Source organism: Parambassis ranga, chromosome 14 (genome assembly GCF_900634625.1).
Source record: "Parambassis ranga chromosome 14, fParRan2.1, whole genome shotgun sequence".
Classification (NCBI taxonomy): Eukaryota; Metazoa; Chordata; class Actinopteri; family Ambassidae; genus Parambassis; species Parambassis ranga.
Window position 1 is genome coordinate 15,441,081 of NC_041034.1, and position 22,876 is coordinate 15,463,956.

Genomic DNA, 22,876 nt, shown 5'->3' on the forward strand with positions numbered 1-22,876 from the left:
TCTTTCTATGGAGACAATGTAAATAATAAAGTGGGCTGAGGAAATAAAACTAGCAGCTGGCATGATTATAAAAACTGTGTGTTTAAACAAAAATGATGGTAAATTCAGAGAGAGAATGTCCCACTTCTTTATCCTCATCTGTGAATTTAAACAGCTGGCTCCTACTGGAAGAGGCTAGGGTGTGTGTGTGTGATTGCGCTCTCTGTTCAGTAAAACACGCAGATGTTACACACCACACAAGTGCTTTGTTTTTCCTGAAGTGGATGTTTTAGTGTGGAGCAGACGTTGCTAGAATGGCTTCTCAGAGACTAAAGGTTTCTTATTAATTTTTGAATTTCCACCAGTGCTGTCTGAGAGGCCACAGAGGCTTTTTGTTTGATATATGATTCATGTTAAGTAAGATATTACCTAGTGCTGTTAAACCTGTCACAGTCGTTCCTAAAGCCTTTTTGTGTTTGGTGCTTTTTAGCTGTGTCTGAGCTGCTTCAAACACACATGCTTGTCAATTTTTGATAAGGTGTCTGGGAAAAAAATCCTGATACATCCAGTGTATTTCTTTCAAATATTTATGAGTATACTGTTACACTGTCATATATTAACATATTTTGCCAGAGCTTAATTATACAGTTAGGCACCCATTTGACAACCTGAATATATCAAACTGTGCCCTGCGCAATAAGGAGGGAGTCGTGAGCTCAGTGTTAAAAGGCTCACTCTCAGTGGGGTGCACTTTGGAGTTCCTGAGCCTCAGATATGTGAGATCGTGGAGCTAATCGCTCATATTTACTTCTTAATGTTTGAGGTTTAAGTTAGATTTGCTAAGATTTGAGCCCTGGATGTTTGTCAACATCTTTGTCTGAGATCCAACTTAAGAGCAACTGGCAGCTGTGTGTGTGTGTGTGTGTGTGTGTGTGCAATCAGTATACAGTACAGGCGTGCTGTCTGTTGCCAGCATATGTTCATCTAACAGCTCACTCAACTAAAGTTCTATTACACCCGTCAAAATTAAAGTTGTGGTTTCTTACACATCTATCCAAGAATTTGTCCTCACAATACGGTTAGAAAAGGTGTGCACGTTCAAAAAGTACTTGGCAGACGATCGCCTACCACAGGCAAACCAATCAGATTGCATTTTGTTGGCATCTCTGTGCATAGCTGGCATTATTTCCTTACAGGATGGTGAATGGTTTGAAGCTTGGCACATTCACTTACGCAAGCATGAACTGATTGGATTTTAAGATTAAAGTCCAAAGACACTGTAAGGTTGCATCATGTAAGAAAAAGACAACTTTAATTTTCATTATAATGATCTTTTAATAAAAAAAAAATCTGTTTTCAATTGGGATTCAGAAGGGACATAAAAATAAAACAAATTTTTTTATCTTTAATTTTTAGGCTACATAAAAATATATCGTAGGATACTGTACACCACAGGAGCCATTACTGTAAAATGGAAGAAATATGAGGAAGCCCTGATGCCTAATTGATATTTTTTTAATGCCAGCATACTCATGCTTTTAATGCCAGCCCTCATTATAGCCACTCAGCTTGGCTGAACTTACTTACCCAGATGTCCCACAATTATGAAGCATTTTTTATGCAGAGGATGCATTTGTGTCCTTTTGAACTCCCCCACTGATAATAATTACAATTGCATACATTTATGTAGTGACCTTCACCCACTAAGTGCTTTCATGGTTAGAGCTATAGAGCTCAAGTGGACTCTCATATTGAGTTGTTATTATAAGACACATTCAGCTACAGGAAGCCACAGATTTGCTGCTAAGAGTTGGGGATTCCCTTTGAGCAATACTTCGGGATAACTCTTCAGTCGCTAAATTCCTCAAAGCTCCTTTCTCATAACGCACAGCAAGGCTGACTCTGTGGAGTGGTGGTTGATGGGGATTACTTGGATATTATGGGTCAGCTCCTCTGGGATTTTAGTTTAATTAAAGACGTACTCATTAACTCATCAGCGTTCCACCTACAGTATAGTGGCCTTTTCATCTCACATTATTGTTCTCCGGGGAATTATGGGCCATATGATGGATTTTCTAACAAAACGTTGCAAAGCGTTTTCTTTTTGCAAAACAAATCATTAGCATGAGTTGACAATTTCTGTAAAGATGGAGATTCCAGCCTGCAAAGACAGTACTACAAAACAAACACGACCAGACGATATAATTCAAACACTGACTGATTTAAAGTTTCATTCATTTTTTCTTGACTATGAAAAAAGCAATTTACAGTATTTAAAAATACTTTAAAACAAATACTATTCAAATTAGGATGTAATTTGTGGGGGAAAAAATTGTTCAACTTGTGATTGGTCCACTGAGTACTGCAATTGCTGTGTGTCTAGGGCTGGTTCAGAAATAAACATGTTTACAGCCAGGTAAGTGGTAATCTATACAGATATGTCATGCTTCCACGGTAACTCTCTGATATATTTTATATAAATAAATATATATAACTTTTACTAAACTCCATTAAAATAATTTATGCATGAAGAAGAGCTGTGACCGCTTTGAGTGATAGGCAGATGGAGTCTCAGATCAGTATCTTCCCTTCTCACAACAAGAACCTCATTTCCCATATAGGGAGTTATAGGAAGCAATTTCAGGTGCTACCCAGATGGCAACAGCTGGTTATTCACCAGCGTTGAGTCTAAAATGTACAATTTAACTGAAAGAACACAACACATTGTGGCATTAAAAACCTCACCAGCGGCTTGGTATTTTAGGAGCATAAAACCAGAAAGAAGCAGACACACCAGCACATAAGTATGAATGATCACCACAGTGTATGCATTATACAGATAGATTACATACATTATATAAAGCTTTACTAAGAAAATTCGCTTTGCAGTGGCTGATGTCAGGCAGGCTTTCCCACCACAACATTTTAACTATTTCTGTCCTCTGACTACAACTTCCTCTCTGTTTCTTCCTGCAGGGCAGTAGTTGGACACAGAGAGCCGTTGCCTGATGATAGTAAAGACAATATCACCATTTTCACCCGAATCCTTGACAGGCTGTTGGATGGATATGACAACAGGCTACGTCCTGGGCTGGGAGGTATTGCAGCGTTTGATAAATCACAGACACATACACAGAAAAACATTTCAGCTATAGGAGCTGCACATTTGTTTTCTTGAAAACAAGGATGGCATTCATGAGCATGTGTATAAAGCTTTACAAGGAGCCACAGATTTTTATGTCCCTTCAGACTAATTAAAGTAAATGGACTGCACAGGTCTAAGCATTATACTGTATATCATTATTTAATGTGGCCTTTAATGACAAGAGAGTCCTCTACTCAGGACTCAGAAATGCAAAGAATGAAGACACATATGTCCGACTTGGCATAAGTCTTAGTAAGCAGTTGTAGTAAAAGCACCACTGACATGTCAGATTTCTAACACAGGTGCATTCTGGTGTTCTTAAAATGACAAGATGTTACTTTCAGCTGGCACACTGATTTGGCCCACTTATCAACATAGTCAGCAGTTGCAGCAGCAGCAGAAGTGCTTGACACATGAAGGTCAAGGTTATAAAGGTTATAAAGTTATGAAGGTTATAAAGGTACGTTAAAACCTATAACACACTCCCTCTGATCCTCTGTGCAAATCTAGTACATATGCACTCTGCAAACAGGACTAATGCTAAAATGATGTTCTATTATGTTGTAATTATTATTTCCAAGGAATACACATGTGCTGCTAAATCTTTAAATAGTTGCTTTTTAAGTTGTGGCTTAGACCTCATTAATCCATTAAGTCACTAGCTGGTAGCAGACAGATTGAGGCATCATAGCTTGTACAGTTGACAGACTGACACCAGGATCACAATGATGTCAGGTCACTGCTGCACTGGGAAGGAAATGTGCCTTCCCTTGGGTAAAAGCCTTTGTTCAATCATGCCCAAATGGCATATAAGCGCATATGTCAGTGGAAGTTCTACTAATTGAGGCCATTTCCTCCAAATATTCGTCCCCCAAGGACAGCAAACTGCATAACAGCATGCCCACATGCTCAAGCAGGCTTTGCTGTTTCTCAGCCAGCCAGCTGGAACGTCCATTTCTGCTCTACTGCTCACCACTGAAGCCACGAGCCTGCCTACCGGGCTGCCGAACCACAAGGCTGGACGACGTGGACTCTGTGGCATCAACCAGGAAGAGAGACCAGACACAGGTTGTAAATGTCATGTCCAGCCTCTGCACAGAGATTCACATCTCCAAAGGCAAGGAGATGATGAGGCCTGCACCAGTCAGGGCTAACAGGCACGATGGCTTCTGCAGAGTGACTGACCATGCTGCAGTGAATCTAGCATTTGTATTTGTATCATTTTAAAAACTAAAAGAAAGAACACAGATTTTACTATAATTGGTCAAAAGATTACATTGACTCAAAAGATTACATTGGTGTTTACTAACTGGCTGGCCAAAACAATTACTGTGAAAATACAATCAAAACCCTAAACCACACATTGCAGATTACTATAGCAACGAGTCCTATAGTAATCTGATCATGATTCATTTGAAGCTGCCAAACTCACCTTAGCCAAAATAATGTAGATATTGAATCTCTAAGCAGCAGCCTGCAAAGAGACAACACCAACCTTTGTATATCTGACACACTCTGTCAAAGTCAAGAGCGTCCGCCTGCGCAAGATCAAGACTTCCAATCTTCCTCCTGTTGGCCACCCCCATGCCTCACTAGTCCGTCTGTGAAACGGTCACATGGGACCATCTAATACACGCAGCCAGCACAAAACCTATTTCACCATTTCATTTTATTTCAGCAAGCATCTATTTAGCTCTGCCCTATGCTCTGGTGCATTGTTGTAAAGAGAAACAGGGCAACTTATTCTGCTCCCCTACCTAGGTCTGCCATGCAAACTGCTGACTTAGGCGTTGTGATAATCGTGTATTTGTGAGGGCTATTTGTGTTGAAGGAATGATTAATGTGGAAGTGAACCTCCTCTCTCAGGGGGGGCCTTTGCCATAGGATTAGAGTCTTCACCTGTGGGTGGTCGCTTAGATCTGGGACACAGTTAGAGGCTGAGGATCTATTCACTTTTGGAGAAAAGCCTCATCACTCTCTTGGTTGTTGCACCACTGGGAGTAGCTATTTGTCTCGCCAGTGGCCCAAGAGCCTGCTTTACACATTTGCCCCACAGGAGCTGATTCAGCCCGCACTGAAGAGGGCAAATTTTGATCTGTCATGACGTTCATATTATGCCCTACTTAAGGCTACATTAAAATCATACAGGAAGCATTTGGAAACAATGCTTCCACACCACATAAATAATTTCACATTTAAAATTCTTGTCTGACTCCCTAATGATCAATTTGATCATTGTTACAATCATCTATAAATCAATATAACAGAATAAAAGCAAGTATGTAGCTTTTATTAGGATGGTATGGAATTGTAATTAAAGAACCCAGAAAAGCCTTGTAACTCCTTGTCATGTTACATTCATACCACAATATCTGTCTAATGTGATTATCATGTGTATAGAATTGTGTGATGGCAACAACATGTGCTGTTATTTGCATATAAATACACACAGACATGCATGCCTAATGCTGAGCTGCTGCTTTTTATTCCTGAGCCAGTACTCCCCTGGGGACTGTTAAATGTTTTTGGGCAGGCCAACTAAAAAATTTTTTTTGGGTCAAAAAGGATGCCGTCTTTCCAAAGTTACAGACTTGGGCCTGGCCCAAAGCAGATTTTATGCTGTAGTGGACAAAACTGTCTTGAGCCAAACAAATTGTAGTTTTAAAGAGGGAAAGTCTTTCAAAAAGCATCTGTGAAGTTTCTCATAGCAACATTATGTCTCTGAATTGAGGTTGACAAAAAAAAAACCTTCCTGTGCCAAATCCAGTTGAGTTTACGTTCTAGGAAACTTTCTAGTACAATTGGTCCGGCATTATGTTCTTAAACTTGCAGCCAGTGGCATAACAAGCAGGACGTGGATTTGACAAAATGACGCACAAAGGCAGGTACAATCCAGGTATTAAGCTGTCCAGCAGGGCACAAAGTCTTCTCAGCGCATGCATGAATCTGCAGTTTTGTCACAGTTTGAAGTGCTTCTGTATCCTTTAATTACTGTGAAGGTTTTTCCTTTGTGAAGCAGCTTAGTTAAAAAGCCAACAGGCAGACATAACTGTCAGGCAGAGACAAACAATCAGCTTAACAAAGCCGGAGCTTTTTTGTATACGGACTGCACTGTAATGTGCTCTGGTCCTTGTTGTTTTTTTTCTCCTCAGAGAGTGTGACAGAAGTGAGGACAAACATCTATGTGACGAGTTTCGGGCCGGTGTCAGACACAGATATGGTGAGTGACATTCTCTTCTTACTCTGATCAAACAGGTGAATCATCATATCTAAGCCTGCTTGTTATTCTTCTGCAACTGTCTGACAACATTTTTGGATTGGCCAGGTATCTTTGTAGAATTTTAATTTGCTGCAGCATTGTTCCCCTACAAAATCACTCACATTGTTTCAACACTGCTAGACCTAATTTTAACAAACAAAATTATTGTATAATAAGAATCATTAAATGGTAAAATCTTGATAGGACAGTCTATAAAAATTGCAACCATTGCATAGCATAGCATCAAACCAGCAGGAATGTTATCTTTGAGCTGAGATCATATCACCACAATCGAGCCATTTAGCTTCCATTTAACACCGAGATCCTGTTTCTGTCTTTAAACAGCGATATTCTACTAAAATTCCATCTCAAACCCCTGATGACCTCCTTTAAAACAGCAGATGTTGGAGATGCTTGATGCTTTGTCTTGGGACCTTATGCGGCATTTGACATATTTGACCATGCAGCTCTAATTGACTGCCTTGAGCTCTGGGTGTATTCTCTGGCTCAGCACTGAGCTGTCTTGACAGCTTGTATGACGTAGCAAAATTAGCACTTTCTGAAAAAACTTTGAGTGTTACGTTCTTTGGAAGAGCTGCTTTATATGTTAGGGTGACTCCACACTTAGCTGCTCCGAAACAGCTCGTGTTCAATCTGTCCAATTTAAACTTCACATGAGATTATAAGGACTTTATATATTAGGACAAGGAAATCGGGATTTGTAGTCATGTGTTTCTTAGCATAAACATAAAAAATAGTGTGCTACAACAGATGTGATATGATGTCGCAACTATAAGCTGCACCCAGCTGCTCTTGCTAGTCCAGATCAGCTGACATTAGCATTTGTGAACATACGCAAAGCAGGAGATGCATTTGCTGCAAGACTAGGACTATTTTAAAGCCAGGTTTTAATATACAGTGAACTCAAACTCTCTGACCTGGATGGCGTACTTTATTAATTTAAAATGTTCTCACATCATCCAGCTCAAGTTTTCCATGTTCAGCTTTTATTTCCCCCACAAATGCGTCTGTGGTTATTTAGCAGCTCAAGACCCACATATTTCCTTCAGGAGTTGTGGGAGACTGAAATCAGAGCCTAAAGAGAAGAACTGTTGTAAGAAATGAACCAACATGATGGAATGACAGCATGTCTTATTAAATCAAAGTAAACGGTAGCAGAAAATGAATCACTAAGAAAGAAACATTCTCGGGTTGCTTCCACCTCCAAGATACCATCCCTGCTATTGTGGAGCTACAATGAGTAAAACAATGTCTGTTGAACTTGCTTTGTGAGACAGTGGTAGTGCTCTTATTTTATTACAATGGACAGTGCTTTATCTTTTTCAGCACATATCACCTTTGGGGTCTCTCCGAGCTCATTCTAGATCCAATCTTTTATTCTCTTCACATGCCCCACTTGGCAGCAACATGAATCAACGAAAAACAGCATGGGACATAGAAGGCCACTTGTGGTAATGTTTCGGTCAGAGCCACAGTTAGCGAGGTCAGCGCAGGTGGTTTTCAGTCTGCTGTCAAAGGCAAAACACCTGCTGTCTGAACATGCTCACACCTCAAAGAATGCAAAGCAGCGGGAGGTTTTGACTGCTCCCAGATGTGCAAACAAAACATCAACATATTGAATTTTTTAGATTTCCGCACTGCCCTGACAGTTTCAAATCATTACCCGAGCAACGCTCATTTGGCCCCAGGCCATACTGAGTTTCCCTACTGACACAAAGACTGCATAAGGTAGTCTAACTATATGCGTAGCCGAAAGCCGTTTCATCACCTGTGTTTCAGTGTATAGCAGCAGTAAATGACATGTTATATAAATACATTTATACATTATCACCAGAATGATCTTACATTTTTTACAACAAAACTTTATGAAGCTTTAATAAATCTATTTCCTCCAAGTGAATCAGCTAAATACTAACTCCATAAAAGGTACAATTTGTTACAGAGCTATTGTATTGGATTGCATAAATAAAAAATGGGCACAGATCAGCTCCTGGGTCCTTTAAGCAGAGGAGGAAAGGGAAGAGAACACCAGCGATTATGCAGTACAATGAGCAACAGTGGATAGTAGGCCGCACAAAATAAGTAGGTCCCGACACTGGACTTTAATAATGAGCAGTCTGAATTGCTGAAATTGGTGTCCATTTCCAAAAGGGAGGGCACTCTTTGAGAGTGAGTGGGTGGCTCGCTTGTTTTTTTCTTTTGCATTGATAATAAAGAGGATTGTTGCGTTTCATGAGCAAAGAGCTGCAGCAGGTTTATAGACAGAAAAACACAAACATGTAATCTACAGAAGGCCAAGTTATTTCAGTAGTTACTTTTAACAGTCATGGTACTCACAGTCCATGAAGGGAAATCTAGAGTAAGTCAGGGTCAGGCGATTGTGTTTTCTGGGTCATGAATTTTCAGGCTACTGAGTTAAATGAGCGGGACTGAGTCTGAGTATTGAGCAATGCAGTAAACAGTACAGGAAGACAAAAGCAAGGGACTAGTTTTCTAGGTCAGCTAAGAGAGGAGTCTAATCCTGGAGGTATTTCAGAGGTGGAAAGAAGCTTTTTAAGATAGTTCCTTGATGTGTTCAAACGAAGGTTAGGGTTTGAAAAACAAGTTTAACAGATTAATTTGAGGCGGCTATCTAATCATTAAAACAAAGAGGACAACCAGCAGAAGAACATACATTTTTTTCTTTTATTTAAATAACCCACAGACACTCTCCATACTGAGAGAGGGCAAAGAATTCAAAACATTGGTAATTTTAGCATAGTAGGGATTCTTTAGATTTTGTCAGATATTGCACATTATCTTTTTCATTGACACATCTTTGTCAAGTTGTTGTCATGGTTACTGATGTTAATTATGTTTAACTAATGCTGTGTTCAAAAGGTTTAGAGCCCCTCTGATCTGCAACGATAGATTTTCACCAGTAAATCCAGTTAATAGTATTTAAGAGACCTGCTGTCCGTCCTGCTCACCAATAGCATTAGCCTTAAGTACACACACTCTCCACAGAGCAGCAGCAGCTCATTAAAAAGATGATTCACTCACTTGTTCACAAAATTTCTGTTCACTGGCTTCACAGTATTAATGCATTTTAGCAACAAGTACAAGTACAAATTATTTTATTTTAGTAATACCTTAATTTAACTAGGAAGTCCCATTAAGATTTAGAATCTCTTTTCCGAGACCTGGCCAATGTAACAGCCAATCACAGCATTTCAAAATGTACAACACAAACAATCACACACAACTATAACAACTAATTAAAAAACACAGGGGTCCTCCCAAGAAAAACAAGTACATGTTTTCATCACCACATTCTTTATGATTTGAGCTTAATTCAAGATGATGGTAGTGTAATATAAATGTAAAATAATATTACTGACAGAAGTTAGAATTCACCCAGTATAACAGCAGAGTTAAGTGGTTAAATCAAGTTCTGAACGAATTTGAGTCTGAAGAGTTTTAAGTTACCAGCAAACACATTGTGGACAAAATGACCAGTGCTTGTCTTGTAAATAAGGGCATCATAAATGAAGAACATGCCCACGTGGCATTAAATTGGCAGCAGATACTAATTTATCCACGCCAGCTGGTGTATATTTGATTAGCTTACCGAAAAAGCTGCAAAATGAAATGAAGTATTTGTAGAGCAGATGACCTTGACTTTGATATCTATTAAAATCACCATAGTTAATATAAATTTTGATGAATGACCAAAAAGACTAAAGGGCATTACATAACAGAGGATTACAAAGGTCACTAGGTTTTATCCTCTGGGGAAAATAACCATAGCGAGTGTCATAGCAATACAAGACAGATATTTCAATGTGAACTAAAGTGTTCAACTGACCGACATTTGATTACCCAGAGGCATGCTCCTAGCATGGCTAAAAATGTAGAGCTTAAATGATTTGATGACGATGATTTTGAGAAACTGTTACAGCAGAGATGTTCCTAGACAGAGCACACTGTCTGCACAGTATACCCTAGGCATCTCATACTTTATGTTGTGAACATCCAGTGGACCAATTACCCATCTCTGTAACATCAAGTGTCCCAGAAATGTCTGCTTCTCGCTCACCCTGAGGGCCGCTCGTTCAGGCTTCACTTGGACCCCAATATGCCACATATGCCTTTAGTGTCCCGTATCGCAACAGGAGGGAGGCTAACTATGTAATCAGCATGAAACTCAAATATTAGGCCAAATAACAAGGCACGTTGTGCAGAGTCGTGTCTGACTGCAACAAATTTCCCCAGTTTGTCACACCAAGACTCAGAATGTGGGTTATGATCTTGATGCTGATCTCTGGTAAGTAGGTGGGTGTGTTTCTCTACCTCAAGCCTCCTCGTTCTTACTCCCTCTTCTTCTTCCGTTTTGCTCTGTCCTGCTTAGCAAACCTATAGAGTCACATCTCATTCACATGCATGCAGTGTCACAGCACATGTACCTGTTTCATGGTGGGATTTGACAGACCCGCGCTGATGAAAAGGGAGACGATTTAGGTTGTCACATGTGCTGCTCTGAGGAGCGCTCTGACAGAGACGACAGTGATGGCCTGATCTCACCAGGGCTGCACAATGTAATGGAGGTAAACATTCCTGGTATATCTGAGATTTTCAGCACATATCCATATGCTTAAAATTCAGCAAACTCAATCTGCAAATGTCTGAGCAGTTCAAGGTCCTGACAGACCAGATGGATGTCTGTGTTACTAAAATCTGAAGGTGAACTCTTGGATTCTATATCAATCATGTTGTCCTTGTTCAAAGACTTGCAAGCCCAATTAAGCCTCTTTTCAGAGAACACACAGAATTTAAATTTGTCTTCCCTTTCAGGAGAAAAAAAATATCTTCTTAAAATAGGGCTTAATATTTTTTTTTGCTCACCATACAGGTCATTGTGTTCCCCGGTGTCACAATATGATTCATGTGCAGAGGAGGAACAACTTGAAAGCCGAACAGGCAGAGGCTTTTTTACTCTTTGTAAATATATGTGTATTTAAAAAAAATACAGCAGCTGCAGGTAATAAGACTTTAACACTTTAGTGTCAAGAGGTAGGAGAGGTTTGGCTTTTTGTGATTGGGAGCAAATTACTGTATTAGATTTGGTATAAAGATGTTTATTTTCTTACCACAGAGAATATTACCCAAGACGGGTAACAGCAGCCCAATGTCTTGTCTCTGGTAAAAATAAAGGAGGATTTAAAAAAAAAAAAAACTATTGTTCTGCTTTTGTATGATGTTTTCTAACCTCTTAAAATGTTAAGCCTAACCACACAAAGAACCCACAAAGAAATCTGGCTACTTTGGGAATGGTACAATCATCATTCACTTACTGGTCAAATGATTCTGCAGTAGTCATACAGTCAATACAGATGTTTATTGACTCATTTTCAGTCGGCAGTATGTGGACATCCTTCTTTTTCTCTGCTGTGTTAACATTGTTAATTTCTTCGGTGTATAGCAACATCTCCACCTTGACCAAAATTTGGCAAAAGGTCAAAAATATATGAGTCTTGCACTCGGTGTGTGCAGCTCAAAAGAATCATCAGTCTTAAGCTCATTACACTCTTTCATGTTCACTGTTATGCATCTGATTTTGTAGAACAAAATGTTCATGTGTAAAGTGTAGCACAGTGAAGTGCTAAAGCATGTTTATGCCTCAGAGCTGCAGAAGGCTGCGAACTCTGAAGATAATTGGAGCTGGTGTGGGATTCACAGCTCATTGCGAATCTCGCACAGGTTACACTCCCAGCAGGGAAAGGTGAATGGAACACAAGAAGCGAAGTGAGACAGAATAATTGACAACGGGAGAGTAAGAAGGACTTGTAATTAAGACATTAATCAAGTCACTGACTGATCATTATAATGCCCTTTAGTGTGAAACCTAAAAGAGCCAGGTCCAATAGATAGGCAACCTCCAGGAGGTGATCTGTATCATTTCAGCACCAGCAAAGCAGAATGTTATCTCAGGCCCGCTATGTACTGTCAAAAACAAGACCTCATAACATATATCACACGTAACATTTCTGCACAATAAACTGGGGAAACAGCTCTCTGGCAGAATATAATAACTTGTAGGGGCACTAAATCAAACCTGTCGAAGCAGTCAGCTAATGTAGATAAACAAAATACATACATTAGGCTGTTTCCACGTACATGGACAGTGTCTGTGCAGAAATAATCCAACATGTCACAGGCTTCTCGTCAGCTTGTTATTGTCACTGTTCATTTGGGAAAAAAGCCCTTTTAATAATGTATTTGTTATAAAAGGCAACTGGACTCATGGATTTTTTTTTCCTGGAGACATTTCGCCACTCCCCCAAGTTGACATAACATGACCTAGATAAATGAGAGCATCCACAGACATATAGATAAAGTAGAGTTGTGATGAGATATGTCACTGAAATGTAACGAAAAAAAAATCTGCATTTAATGAAGCCGTATCCTCGAATGTAGATCTGCTGAGAAAAACCAAATTAAAACTAAAATATGATGACATTATTAAAATGGGATGTAATAACTAAATGTTTAGAATTTAATGAACTCATTAATTCAAGATTAAAGGCTGCATTAATATTCTATCAGATATTAGACACAACCTTCCTGCCATTATCAGAGCTAGACGGTCGTTTTTTAACATCTAGACTCATTTGGCCCAGTCTAGTGTACATCCTACCTTAACTGCCACCTTGTCAGCTGTTGCTATCATTTTCCTCATTTCCTTTCATTTCCATCATTTTCAGCACTGCCATTAGCCGATTCTCTTCACTGCAATACACACTTGCATATGGGCAGAGGAGACATCTCTGTGTGTATATGTGACAAGCTTGTTCTTTGTCTTGTTATAATCCAAATATTCATCTGTTTGTGTTCACTGCTCTTCCAGCAGCAGTGACAATCCTACACTGTTTTTACTGAAAGTGTTTAGTAATTAACCTCGACGATGATTTCTTTGTTGTTATGAAACGTGCAAATAAACAGATTATCTTAAGTCATTTATTTAAATTTTGAGGCTCTGTACTGGATGTGGCAAAACTAGGCCAAGGATGAGTATGTAAGAATACTTTGAAGACCCCTGGTTGGTGACATTAACGGTCCAATGACAGAAAATTAGATTAGAAGTTGTTGCCTCAAGCCACAACCTGCTGCCAAAGCGTCACTCAATGCAAATGACACAGGACGCCCTTAGGATGATCAGAGAGAGATAGTGGGGAAATAAGTAATCACTGAATCAAAGCAGTGGTAAGCTCAGCAACATAAAACAGCATATATTATCCTGGAAAAGACTTTACGAGTACAAATATCATAAGGCTTTAGAATAAGAGACAGATTAAACACAAAAAAAGAATTGTATGAAGTACCAGAATGACAGAAGAAGAAAGCATACAGAATTATCTTAAAAAACAAAAGCAGTGTGACAGCATGGACACGTATCACTCAACAGTACTGGATCACTAGTGTTTATGGATGATATGACAGAGGAAGCTGGATAAATTCTACTGTCTGCTCACATCCTGCAGCAAAGTTGATTCGACAGCTCTTCAGACGGGTGATAAGTCACACCGCGAGCAGGGACTTTTTTATAAGATGAAGACAAGGAATATACTACGATGGCCAAATTTGTCTCATGACAAAACTGAAAGCCCACAAACAACAACTGAAGTCAGCTGCGGTAAATGTCTAGCAAAACTAGCTGAAAGTCTGCACTGCATAAATTACAACTGAATTAATGAATTGTGTCTGTAGGAGACAGATGATTATATGAGCTTGATTAGTTACTGTTCATTTGCCAGGTTCAGGATTAAACAAACAGTTTATGTATTCTGGGCAAATATATGTATTAAAAGTTGCAGCGTTGAATATAAGAGGGTTTCCAATATGCTGTAAGACATGCAGCTTGTGTCCACTTCTAATCCATCTCGGGGCTGTTGTGGTGCATTTTCCTCTCCCCCTCTCCCTACACTGCTTTCTAATAAGGGCAAGATGCCAAGAAATAATGTGTGATTCTGTACAAGTCTATGTGCAACACTGGTGATGTGCATTTAAATTACAGTTGCATTCTCCATTCATGATTCTCAGCACTATGAAAAGACCTCTAAAAACAACCATTTGGTAGAAGCTCTGCCCTGTCTTCTCTTTCAAGGAGAAATCAATCACACATTCCCTGGAGGAACACCAGCTGGCATCTGAACTCATTGTGCCATTTGGCCTTGTGTGGAGATTGTCTATAGTTTCCTGATTCCTGTCTTTCAATCTTCAAATTAATTCTCTGCGTTTCCAAAAAATTTCAGTCCAAAGAAAACAAATGAATGGCTTCTCCCCAGCTGGTCCACTGCACTATTGTCCGTTTATTCATCACTGGATGTTCAACAGTGATAACAGTGAGATTTGGCATCTCATATACAAAAGACTAAAGGGTGTAACATGATTTTAACTGCAGTGATAGAGATTTAAAAGGTCTTTCTGTGCCAAGATTGAGTGCTACTTTAGAGTTTTTAGAGTTAAAGAAGTGTGGGGCACAGGACAATAAAACAGTGTGTGTGTACTGTGCATGCCAGTATGTGTGTGTGTGTGTCCATCAGTCTTTCAATAGAATTTATTGTCCGTATAGTGAATCTCATTCATGAGCAGACACAGTATGATATAATTATTATGAAAGAGATGAATTATTTTTTGAGCTTTTATTAGATGTCGCCTTAGACATTGTTAAACCAAGACTGCAATAAAATTAAACACACGACGCAAATCGGTGCGAAAAAAAGCATAAAGTGGTTGAAGGAAAAGTGTCATATTTTTGCTTTCATCTGTCTGTGAAGCTCTCTGTGGGCTTTATTAAGAGTGCTGCTGTGAGGACAGATGCAGTGTACATGTTTTATAGTACTGGTAGGTTTGCAGGCCACAAGAGGTCAATTACATCAATTAACAGGCGTTCATTTTGCGCTTTTTATAGGAGCCCTGTTGCTGTGTTAAGTGGAAGCTGTGTACTGCTCCTGCTGGGTACAATGACTTCCTGTTGTTAAAGCCACTGAGAAATGGCTTTATCGGGTTTATTTCACTCTGGGTGCAGCCAGTTGCAGTTCACTGGTGAGCACTTCTGCACCCAAGCCCTTTCACCATTAGAGCAAAAAACACAAATAAGATCAAATCAGGGACACACAAACATCCTGCTTTCACTGATTGCAAATAACACATACTGTCACATAATATATAAGCATCTCTCTTCCATCTCTGTTCATACGGTTAATCTCAGTACAGCCACTGTACACAGCTGGTGAGGAAAGGCTGTTGCTAGGACACCAAGTCCTATTGAATGAATAATGTGAAATACATTCATTTTGACTGGCTACTTCCTGCATTAGTTGTATTTTATTTAAGGTTTCGTGTGTTGGCAACAACACAGAAAGAGTTGCAGATAAATAAAACATGAAACGGATGTATTACAAGGTTTCTCAGTGAGGCTTATTTGAATCTAAATACACTGTTGGCTTTCAAGTGTGAACAATAAACACGGCATTGTTAAAGTTGTAATTATAGGACACAAAAATACATAACTTTGCATTCTAAAGAAAATTGTATGGTATAAATATACAGCGTATGTATGCGTGCACATGTTTTTCCATGGTGGGTTCATGTGCTGGCTATTTGTGGTAGACAGATCTTAATGCATGGCACTCGTCATTTGTTTACTATTCATGGAGTAGACAAGACAATCATTTATGGGTCATCTGAGTTTTTGTCCTTTGAAGGACATGGTCTATGAAAGTGTGGGCTTTGTAGTCCAAAGGTCAAACAGAGGATTGTTGAGTGAGACTGCACAGGATTTACTATTTGCATTACCTCACTTAGCAAAGGTGCCTGCCATCTCTGGATAAAAACATAAAAAAAACAATCATTAGCATGTAATGAATCCTGGGAAAGGTTGAGGAGCCAAGGAAAAGATTGCATTTTTCTCTGTGAAAGAGCCCTTGAAACAGAACAACCTGGTCCCACTGCTGTGATGTAATCAGTCTTTATGAAACCTTTGAAAAATGCAGATGCTACTTTGAGACCAGCTACTGACTAGAGAAGCGAACTGGCTCACTTAAATGGAATCTAGTCATCATTAATGTTCTTTATGGTATCTGTGCTTTAACAGGTCAAAAAGACTAGGTCATCTGGTACTATATCAGCTCAAGTGTCTATTTCTTTACACTCTCCTCTCCTCAGGAGTACACCATCGATGTCTTCTTCCGTCAGAGTTGGAGGGACGAGAGGCTGAAGTTTGATGGGCCTATGCAGGTTTTACCCCTCAACAACCTCCTGGCCAGTAAGATCTGGACACCCGATACATTTTTCCACAATGGAAAGAAGTCTGTGGCCCACAACATGACAACACCCAACAAACTGCTACGACTAGTCGACAATGGCACACTTCTCTATACCATGAGGTGAGCTATTTTCCTAATCACTACCTAGTAAACCCAACCCAAGCCTGCCGCTCTGCAAGTGTGTCCAGTGCAGTAATGCGTTGTAGTATATGCTCATCCCCAGGGATATTCACTTGCAACCATAAATGTCAACTTCAAGGTGATGAAAATCAATGGATTAAGAATAAAACTGTGGAGAGCTGATGCACCTGGATCATATCTGGTCCTTTTATGTGCCTGAGAGTCACTGTCTAGCACACATTGTTTCCACTGACTGATCAAAGCTCAGCCATTGTCTATATGCAGTACTTAAAGTAAATACCATCAGTCACCAAGACACATGAGCCTCTGAATACCATCATGTACAGGACTAGAATGAAGGTTCTGGTCAATTTGTTTCATCTAATCTAAACACCGTCAATCAGCCTCACCTGCAGCCTCACAAGGGCTACATCCACTCTGTATCTGACAGGTCTAGCAGGGCCTTAGACAAAGTTTTAGAAATACTGGGGTCCAAAAATTGATCCCCAATACAGGAAATATGCACAAGCTAAAATAATGACATATCATCCTAAATGAATTTAGACCATGTTTAATGAACACAGTTAAAACCATATTTGAAATGTACTCATAGTACTTTTACAAGTCAACAAGTCTACATGTAAGAAAACAATAATAAAGATTCAAAGTTAATATAGTATTCTTTATTTCCCTGTTTGCTGTCTCTGTGTGTGTGTATTTTCTGGCCGTCGCCCCTCATTTATCTCATCTGCCAATGTGTATTAAACGATTATAAAAAAAAAATCATATACACCTTTATATATTTGGGATATATTATATATTATTATATATATATTTGAGATTTTATGTTCATGTTATGTTTTCTTCAACACATTTGTGCTGTACAGTATTCTCTTCTCTCATCTTCCTCACCTTCTCTCTGCCTCACTTGTCTCAGTTTCCCCTGTGTCTCCTCTCTTTCTGAAGCAAAGCTTCAGCTGACAGAACCTTTTTATTTTGTCTGTTAGAGAAGGAAAGACAGTTTTGGTTGTATGCAAACGTCATACTGGCAGACAATGCTTCACTATAGCAGGATAATAACAATACTTTTTAAATGGGTGTTCTCTTATGTAACCATGTATTTTAACCCTTAAAACTAGTTAATTAGCCCATGTTAGCAACAACAGTTAACTACTTAATTCCCTCAAGTGAAACTAATGAGTCAGGGCCAACGGTATCATGATTGAGGGGCATTATAAACACACCGCACATAACACCTTCACTACTTTATCCCTTTCCAGACTCAGAAATGCATCTAATCTAGGCATAAAGGGATTTTTCCCAGCCCACAGCATTCAGCTCTCTGTGCAACACGTCGCGTTCTTCCTCTTCTCGTCTCAGTTCCCATCCTTCACCATCTCTGATTGGTTTAGACCACAATATGGGCCTAATGTGTGTTTATTGTTGAACCACAGGAAGACTTTAAGTCACAGAGAATTTTTTTTCCATCGAACGGCTGGTCACACCGGTGCAATCGCAGGTTTTTTTTGGTGGCACCATTGATAAATTAGGTCGCACTCTAGAGCCCTGTGACACATAAGGTCAGTATTGATTTCCCAGGGGAAAAACAAAAAATTTCATTTTACGGTCCCACATGAGTAGATGTCTTGGTGGCAATATTGCCAAGGCTGACAAAGACATCTGAGTGCTAATGCAGCACTACAAGTACATACATAAGTATGGCAAAAAAGATGAATGATTTATATGATAAATTAAAAGAACAAAGATTTTAGTGGTGACCCAATTTCTTCTTGTTTCTTTTAGTTTTCCAAATATACAGATGTTAGTTTTGTGTCCCTAACTTTTGTTAGAGGTACATCACCCAAAGAGAGAAGTGATAACTTCTGTTCCCACACTGCACAGGTATTAGGCTTTAGCATGCATATCCATCGTACAGAAAGTTCAGCGTGAAGTCTGTCACCATAGCACCCTGTGTTGATTGGCACTCCTCACTAAACAACTGCGTAAATCCATTTAATCAGCATGTCTACAGCATCTGAACTGACAAATGCCGTGAAGGGCTCTGCTCTGCAGGATTGCACCATTATTTTTGAACTGAGAGAGCTGGTATTGTCTGACAGCACTGCAGCAGTCTTATTTTTATGACAGCATTTATCACTCACTCTCAGTTCACCTCGATTTAACTCAAGCTCCTTGTGGTTTATACAGCAAACTGATATATAACCTTATAACCCAAATGATTTCCCCCTGAGAATATCAATTTATGCATTTCAAATGATTCCAGTGTTGTACTGGAACTTTTTGGTTAACACTTGGCTAACAACTTATTCTAAAATTCAGACTGCACAGTCATATTTAAGAATATCAGTTCTGTCTGATGAGAGCATTTATAATCAGTTCACTGGATCAGGGATTCACATATTCACATATTGCTGTGTGACTGTAAGTGGAACAATGCTGGGTTGCAAAACATAGGCTTAATACATTTTAATGGATTTTGATTTGGTTGGTGGTTTGGTTAATTTTGATTCATACTGAACATGCTAACTATAGCTGATCTTGCATTTAGTAGTGGTGTGGCTTTAGGAACTGATATGCTGACTTTTCTTTTGTTCAAACAATGTTTGACAGCATGAGTTACCTGCATTCATGTTCCCCAAAAAAGAAATAGTTATAATTTACTGATCTTTTCAATTCATTTTTTTCTCTTGCACCACGTCAACTTTAAATTTTTACAAGACTTTAGTTTATGACAAAACACTTTCACCTTACATTTTGCTCCAACTCCTGTATTTGTGATACAGGGCTGAAAAGCAAAGCCATGTTTTTTTAATTATTATATGTGATAACTACATTCAAGAAGAGAAAGTATACTGTCTAGTGGAGATAACTGCTAGCATAAAGTAATGAACCATGAATGACAAAGCTGTTTCACCCACAGTGAAAGGAAAAACAAAACAACAAAGCACCCAGCAAACATCACCACTTGTTCATATCATCCAAGCCTGATATGCTTGTTCTCATAGTTGTAGACTCTTAAACCTAATTTTCATTTCACAAATACAGCTTGATCAAAGTAATTTTGTTTTTGTTATCTGGAATTTTTGTCTTCCTTATTGTCGGAATATCCACACAGCTTAGCAGTGAGATGGATGTCATCAATTAGTTGCTTCTTTAAGTGCATGATGTGCAGTGGTGCAATGTTCACATTTGATTTATGTTATTTTGTAGCAATTTGCGAGTTATTGAGCCACTTATCAGTAATGAGGCAGCACCAGAAAGCCGCCAAGAGGGTGAGACAAACAAAATGAGCAGGCATGTTGTAAATGCAACACAAGTGCTAATGAGAAACAATAAGATCTTAGAAGCAGGAAATGATGTTACTGTGGCTGCAATAAACTGTATTTATGGAAATACTGCAAGGTGGGACTCGTTACATCTCTTGTTTTTCTTGTCCTCTAAAGGTTAACACATCATATGTAAAATCCATACATCAGCTTATATAAGCAAGAAAGTGACATGTCAGCTCCATTCGGTTTAGCTGACAGGTTTTAAAAATGCAAATTACACATAGCCTAATTACATTTACAGTTATTCCGTTCCAATCTTGTTTGTTTGAGTAACCTAGTTTTCAATTGATGCATGGACAATAAATGTTGTAATTGAGTTACAGTAACCCAGTTTGTGGGTCATTTATGAGAAACTCGGTCCACTACAGTATGGTTATCCGTTTTGCTTGAATTCAGCAAATGTAATCCCCCATGTGGATTAAACATGTATGACTGATATAATATGCACCATTGCTCTGTTTACTTAGTGCATTTTGTGGCACGGCCATCTGACCAAATGAAATAAACTGCAGTTTTCTCTGGGTATTTTTTTTTCCTCTTTATCAGTCAGCTGAGTTCTCATTATCACTGACAGGGTGGAGAAGGGAGAGGGAAGAGAGGGTGCAAAGTCAGTTCTCCCTCTGATTTTTATTCCATCGTACATATGGTAGTGTGGCTATAAGATGAACTCCATTAAAGGTGTTCTGTGTCATGTGTCTTCTGTGTGTATTGTAAATTCATGGTTAGAAAATATGACCTTCACAACATGACTGTGAAAACCAGACATTTTTTTTGGAGATATATGTTGTGATGTCTCTCCCTCTGCCTGCTCAGGTTGACCATTCATGCCGAGTGCCCCATGCACCTGGAGGATTTTCCGATGGACGCGCATGCCTGTCCTCTGAAGTTTGGAAGCTGTAAGTCTGCCCAGATGGGCACAACAAACTGGAGTGTAATTGCACTGCACAACAAAAAGTGGTGATTGTTCTCTGCAGGTGCTATAGGCACCTTTTCTGACCTGGAAAACTTCAGAGGACTCAAACTGTACTCACAACTATGATGCTAGGGGATAACTGTCAACATAGCAAAACCACTGGCTTGAAGTGAAGGTTCCCCTGATAAAAATCCCTTTAACATTTAGAAGGTACGTTTGTGCCATTTATTGAACAACAAACAGTGCTCAGCATGAGGACCAAAGATTAAACATGATTAAAAGGAAGTACTTAACTCTCACCATGGAATGCAGCTGGGAATACCACTAGTTTTTTACTAATCGTGCAAATGAACAAGGTACTGATTTACAGCTTTGATTTGATTAGGGCACTAATGGAATACTTAACAAAGCCCGATTATATGACCATTATTTTATAAAAATATGTCCCCACATTTTCTGGGTTGTAAATAATCCAAGGGATCAAAGGATCACCTAAATTATTAGGATTCATTTTGCGGGACCTGGCACAAATTACATCGCAGTCCGATCCACAGACATTTCCATCTTGCAACCAACCAGCCCTGCCCCTACCAGAGCATCGATAACTGGTAGTAATCAATCATTACTAGATTGAACAATGAAACTTACTTGCCATTTAGATACCTAGTCTTAAGGTCAACTGTAGCCAAAGTAAATATTGATCATCTGTTCTACTCTGGTCACATACAAATAGATGCACAATGTTGACTTTTAGCTGATTATTTGGGCCCACTAACTATAATGAAAGCAAGATATCCCCCATTATAAAATATAAAAATGTTTAACATTAATTTCTACCTTTTTCCCCCTCACCATGGTACCGTTGTTTAGATGCCTACACCAATAATGAGGTCATCTACCTGTGGACCCAGGGAGACGAGAGGTCTGTTGCCGTGGCAGAGGATGGCTCCAGACTGAACCAGTATGACTTACTGGGGCACGTGATTGGCAAGGAAACCATCAGCTCCAGCACAGGTACACTACACGCCATTCTCAGTCCAGACAGCAGCATGCAATATACTTCAAATTAAATCAGATTTGGTGTGCTGGAAAAGGCAAAAGGTTAGTGCCTTAGGCAAACAGTACACTGCACTAAGCTGGCAGCCTGCAGCATACACAGGTTGGTCAGCCAAGCAAAATTTCAGTGCAGTCTGATGTACCAAATTTCATTTTGATGGAAGATACCCTGAGCAATGATAGAAAATGGGTGAGTCATGGGATAAAACTCCTACTTTATGAAGAGGATGATTTGTTTTTCTGCATATACTTCATAATAATAAATTAAATTGCCTTTTGTGTTTTCAAATAAGTAACAGTTTGCACTTTTTCCAGTCATTTTGGATTCAGCCTGCACTGTGAGGTCCATCAAGAAAAATGATGACTTATCAGTTTTCAGGGAAACTATTTCACATATTTACAAAGATAATATGAAGAGGTATGCCAGAGGTTAAAGTCATACTTCCTTTCCTTTCCTTGCTAAAGCCCAGAGTCAGCATTAATAACTACAAAAATTAAAGAATATATATTTAACCCCATGCTTCAACAAATCAATTTGTTTTTCCCTCCACTGGAAGAGAGAATGCTTATTATGGCAGTTTAACATAAAGAGATGCAATAAGGTAGGAGCTGATTGACATCTGCTCTTAACAATGAGATTACTTTCAGTAACCATCTGGTACTACATGACAGGGTTTAGTCATTAGTAACTATCATGTACAAGACATTTTGAAATACAGTATGATC

General features: G+C 39.1%; 1 protein-coding gene across 1 annotated transcript in view; it reads left to right on the top strand.

Annotated features, from left to right (window-relative positions):
* The first annotated feature begins 2,381 nt into the window (after positions 1-2,381).
* The window catches only part of gabra3 (gamma-aminobutyric acid type A receptor subunit alpha3), a 31,212-nt gene continuing 10,717 nt past the window's right edge, over positions 2,382-22,876 (top strand). The window contains exons 1-6 of the mRNA XM_028422209.1: positions 2,382-2,395; positions 2,956-3,077; positions 6,277-6,344; positions 16,611-16,831; positions 20,995-21,077; positions 21,965-22,108. Of these exons, the coding sequence (XP_028278010.1) occupies positions 2,382-2,395; positions 2,956-3,077; positions 6,277-6,344; positions 16,611-16,831; positions 20,995-21,077; positions 21,965-22,108 (652 nt within the window). The remainder of the gene's footprint in view (positions 2,396-2,955; positions 3,078-6,276; positions 6,345-16,610; positions 16,832-20,994; positions 21,078-21,964; positions 22,109-22,876) is intronic.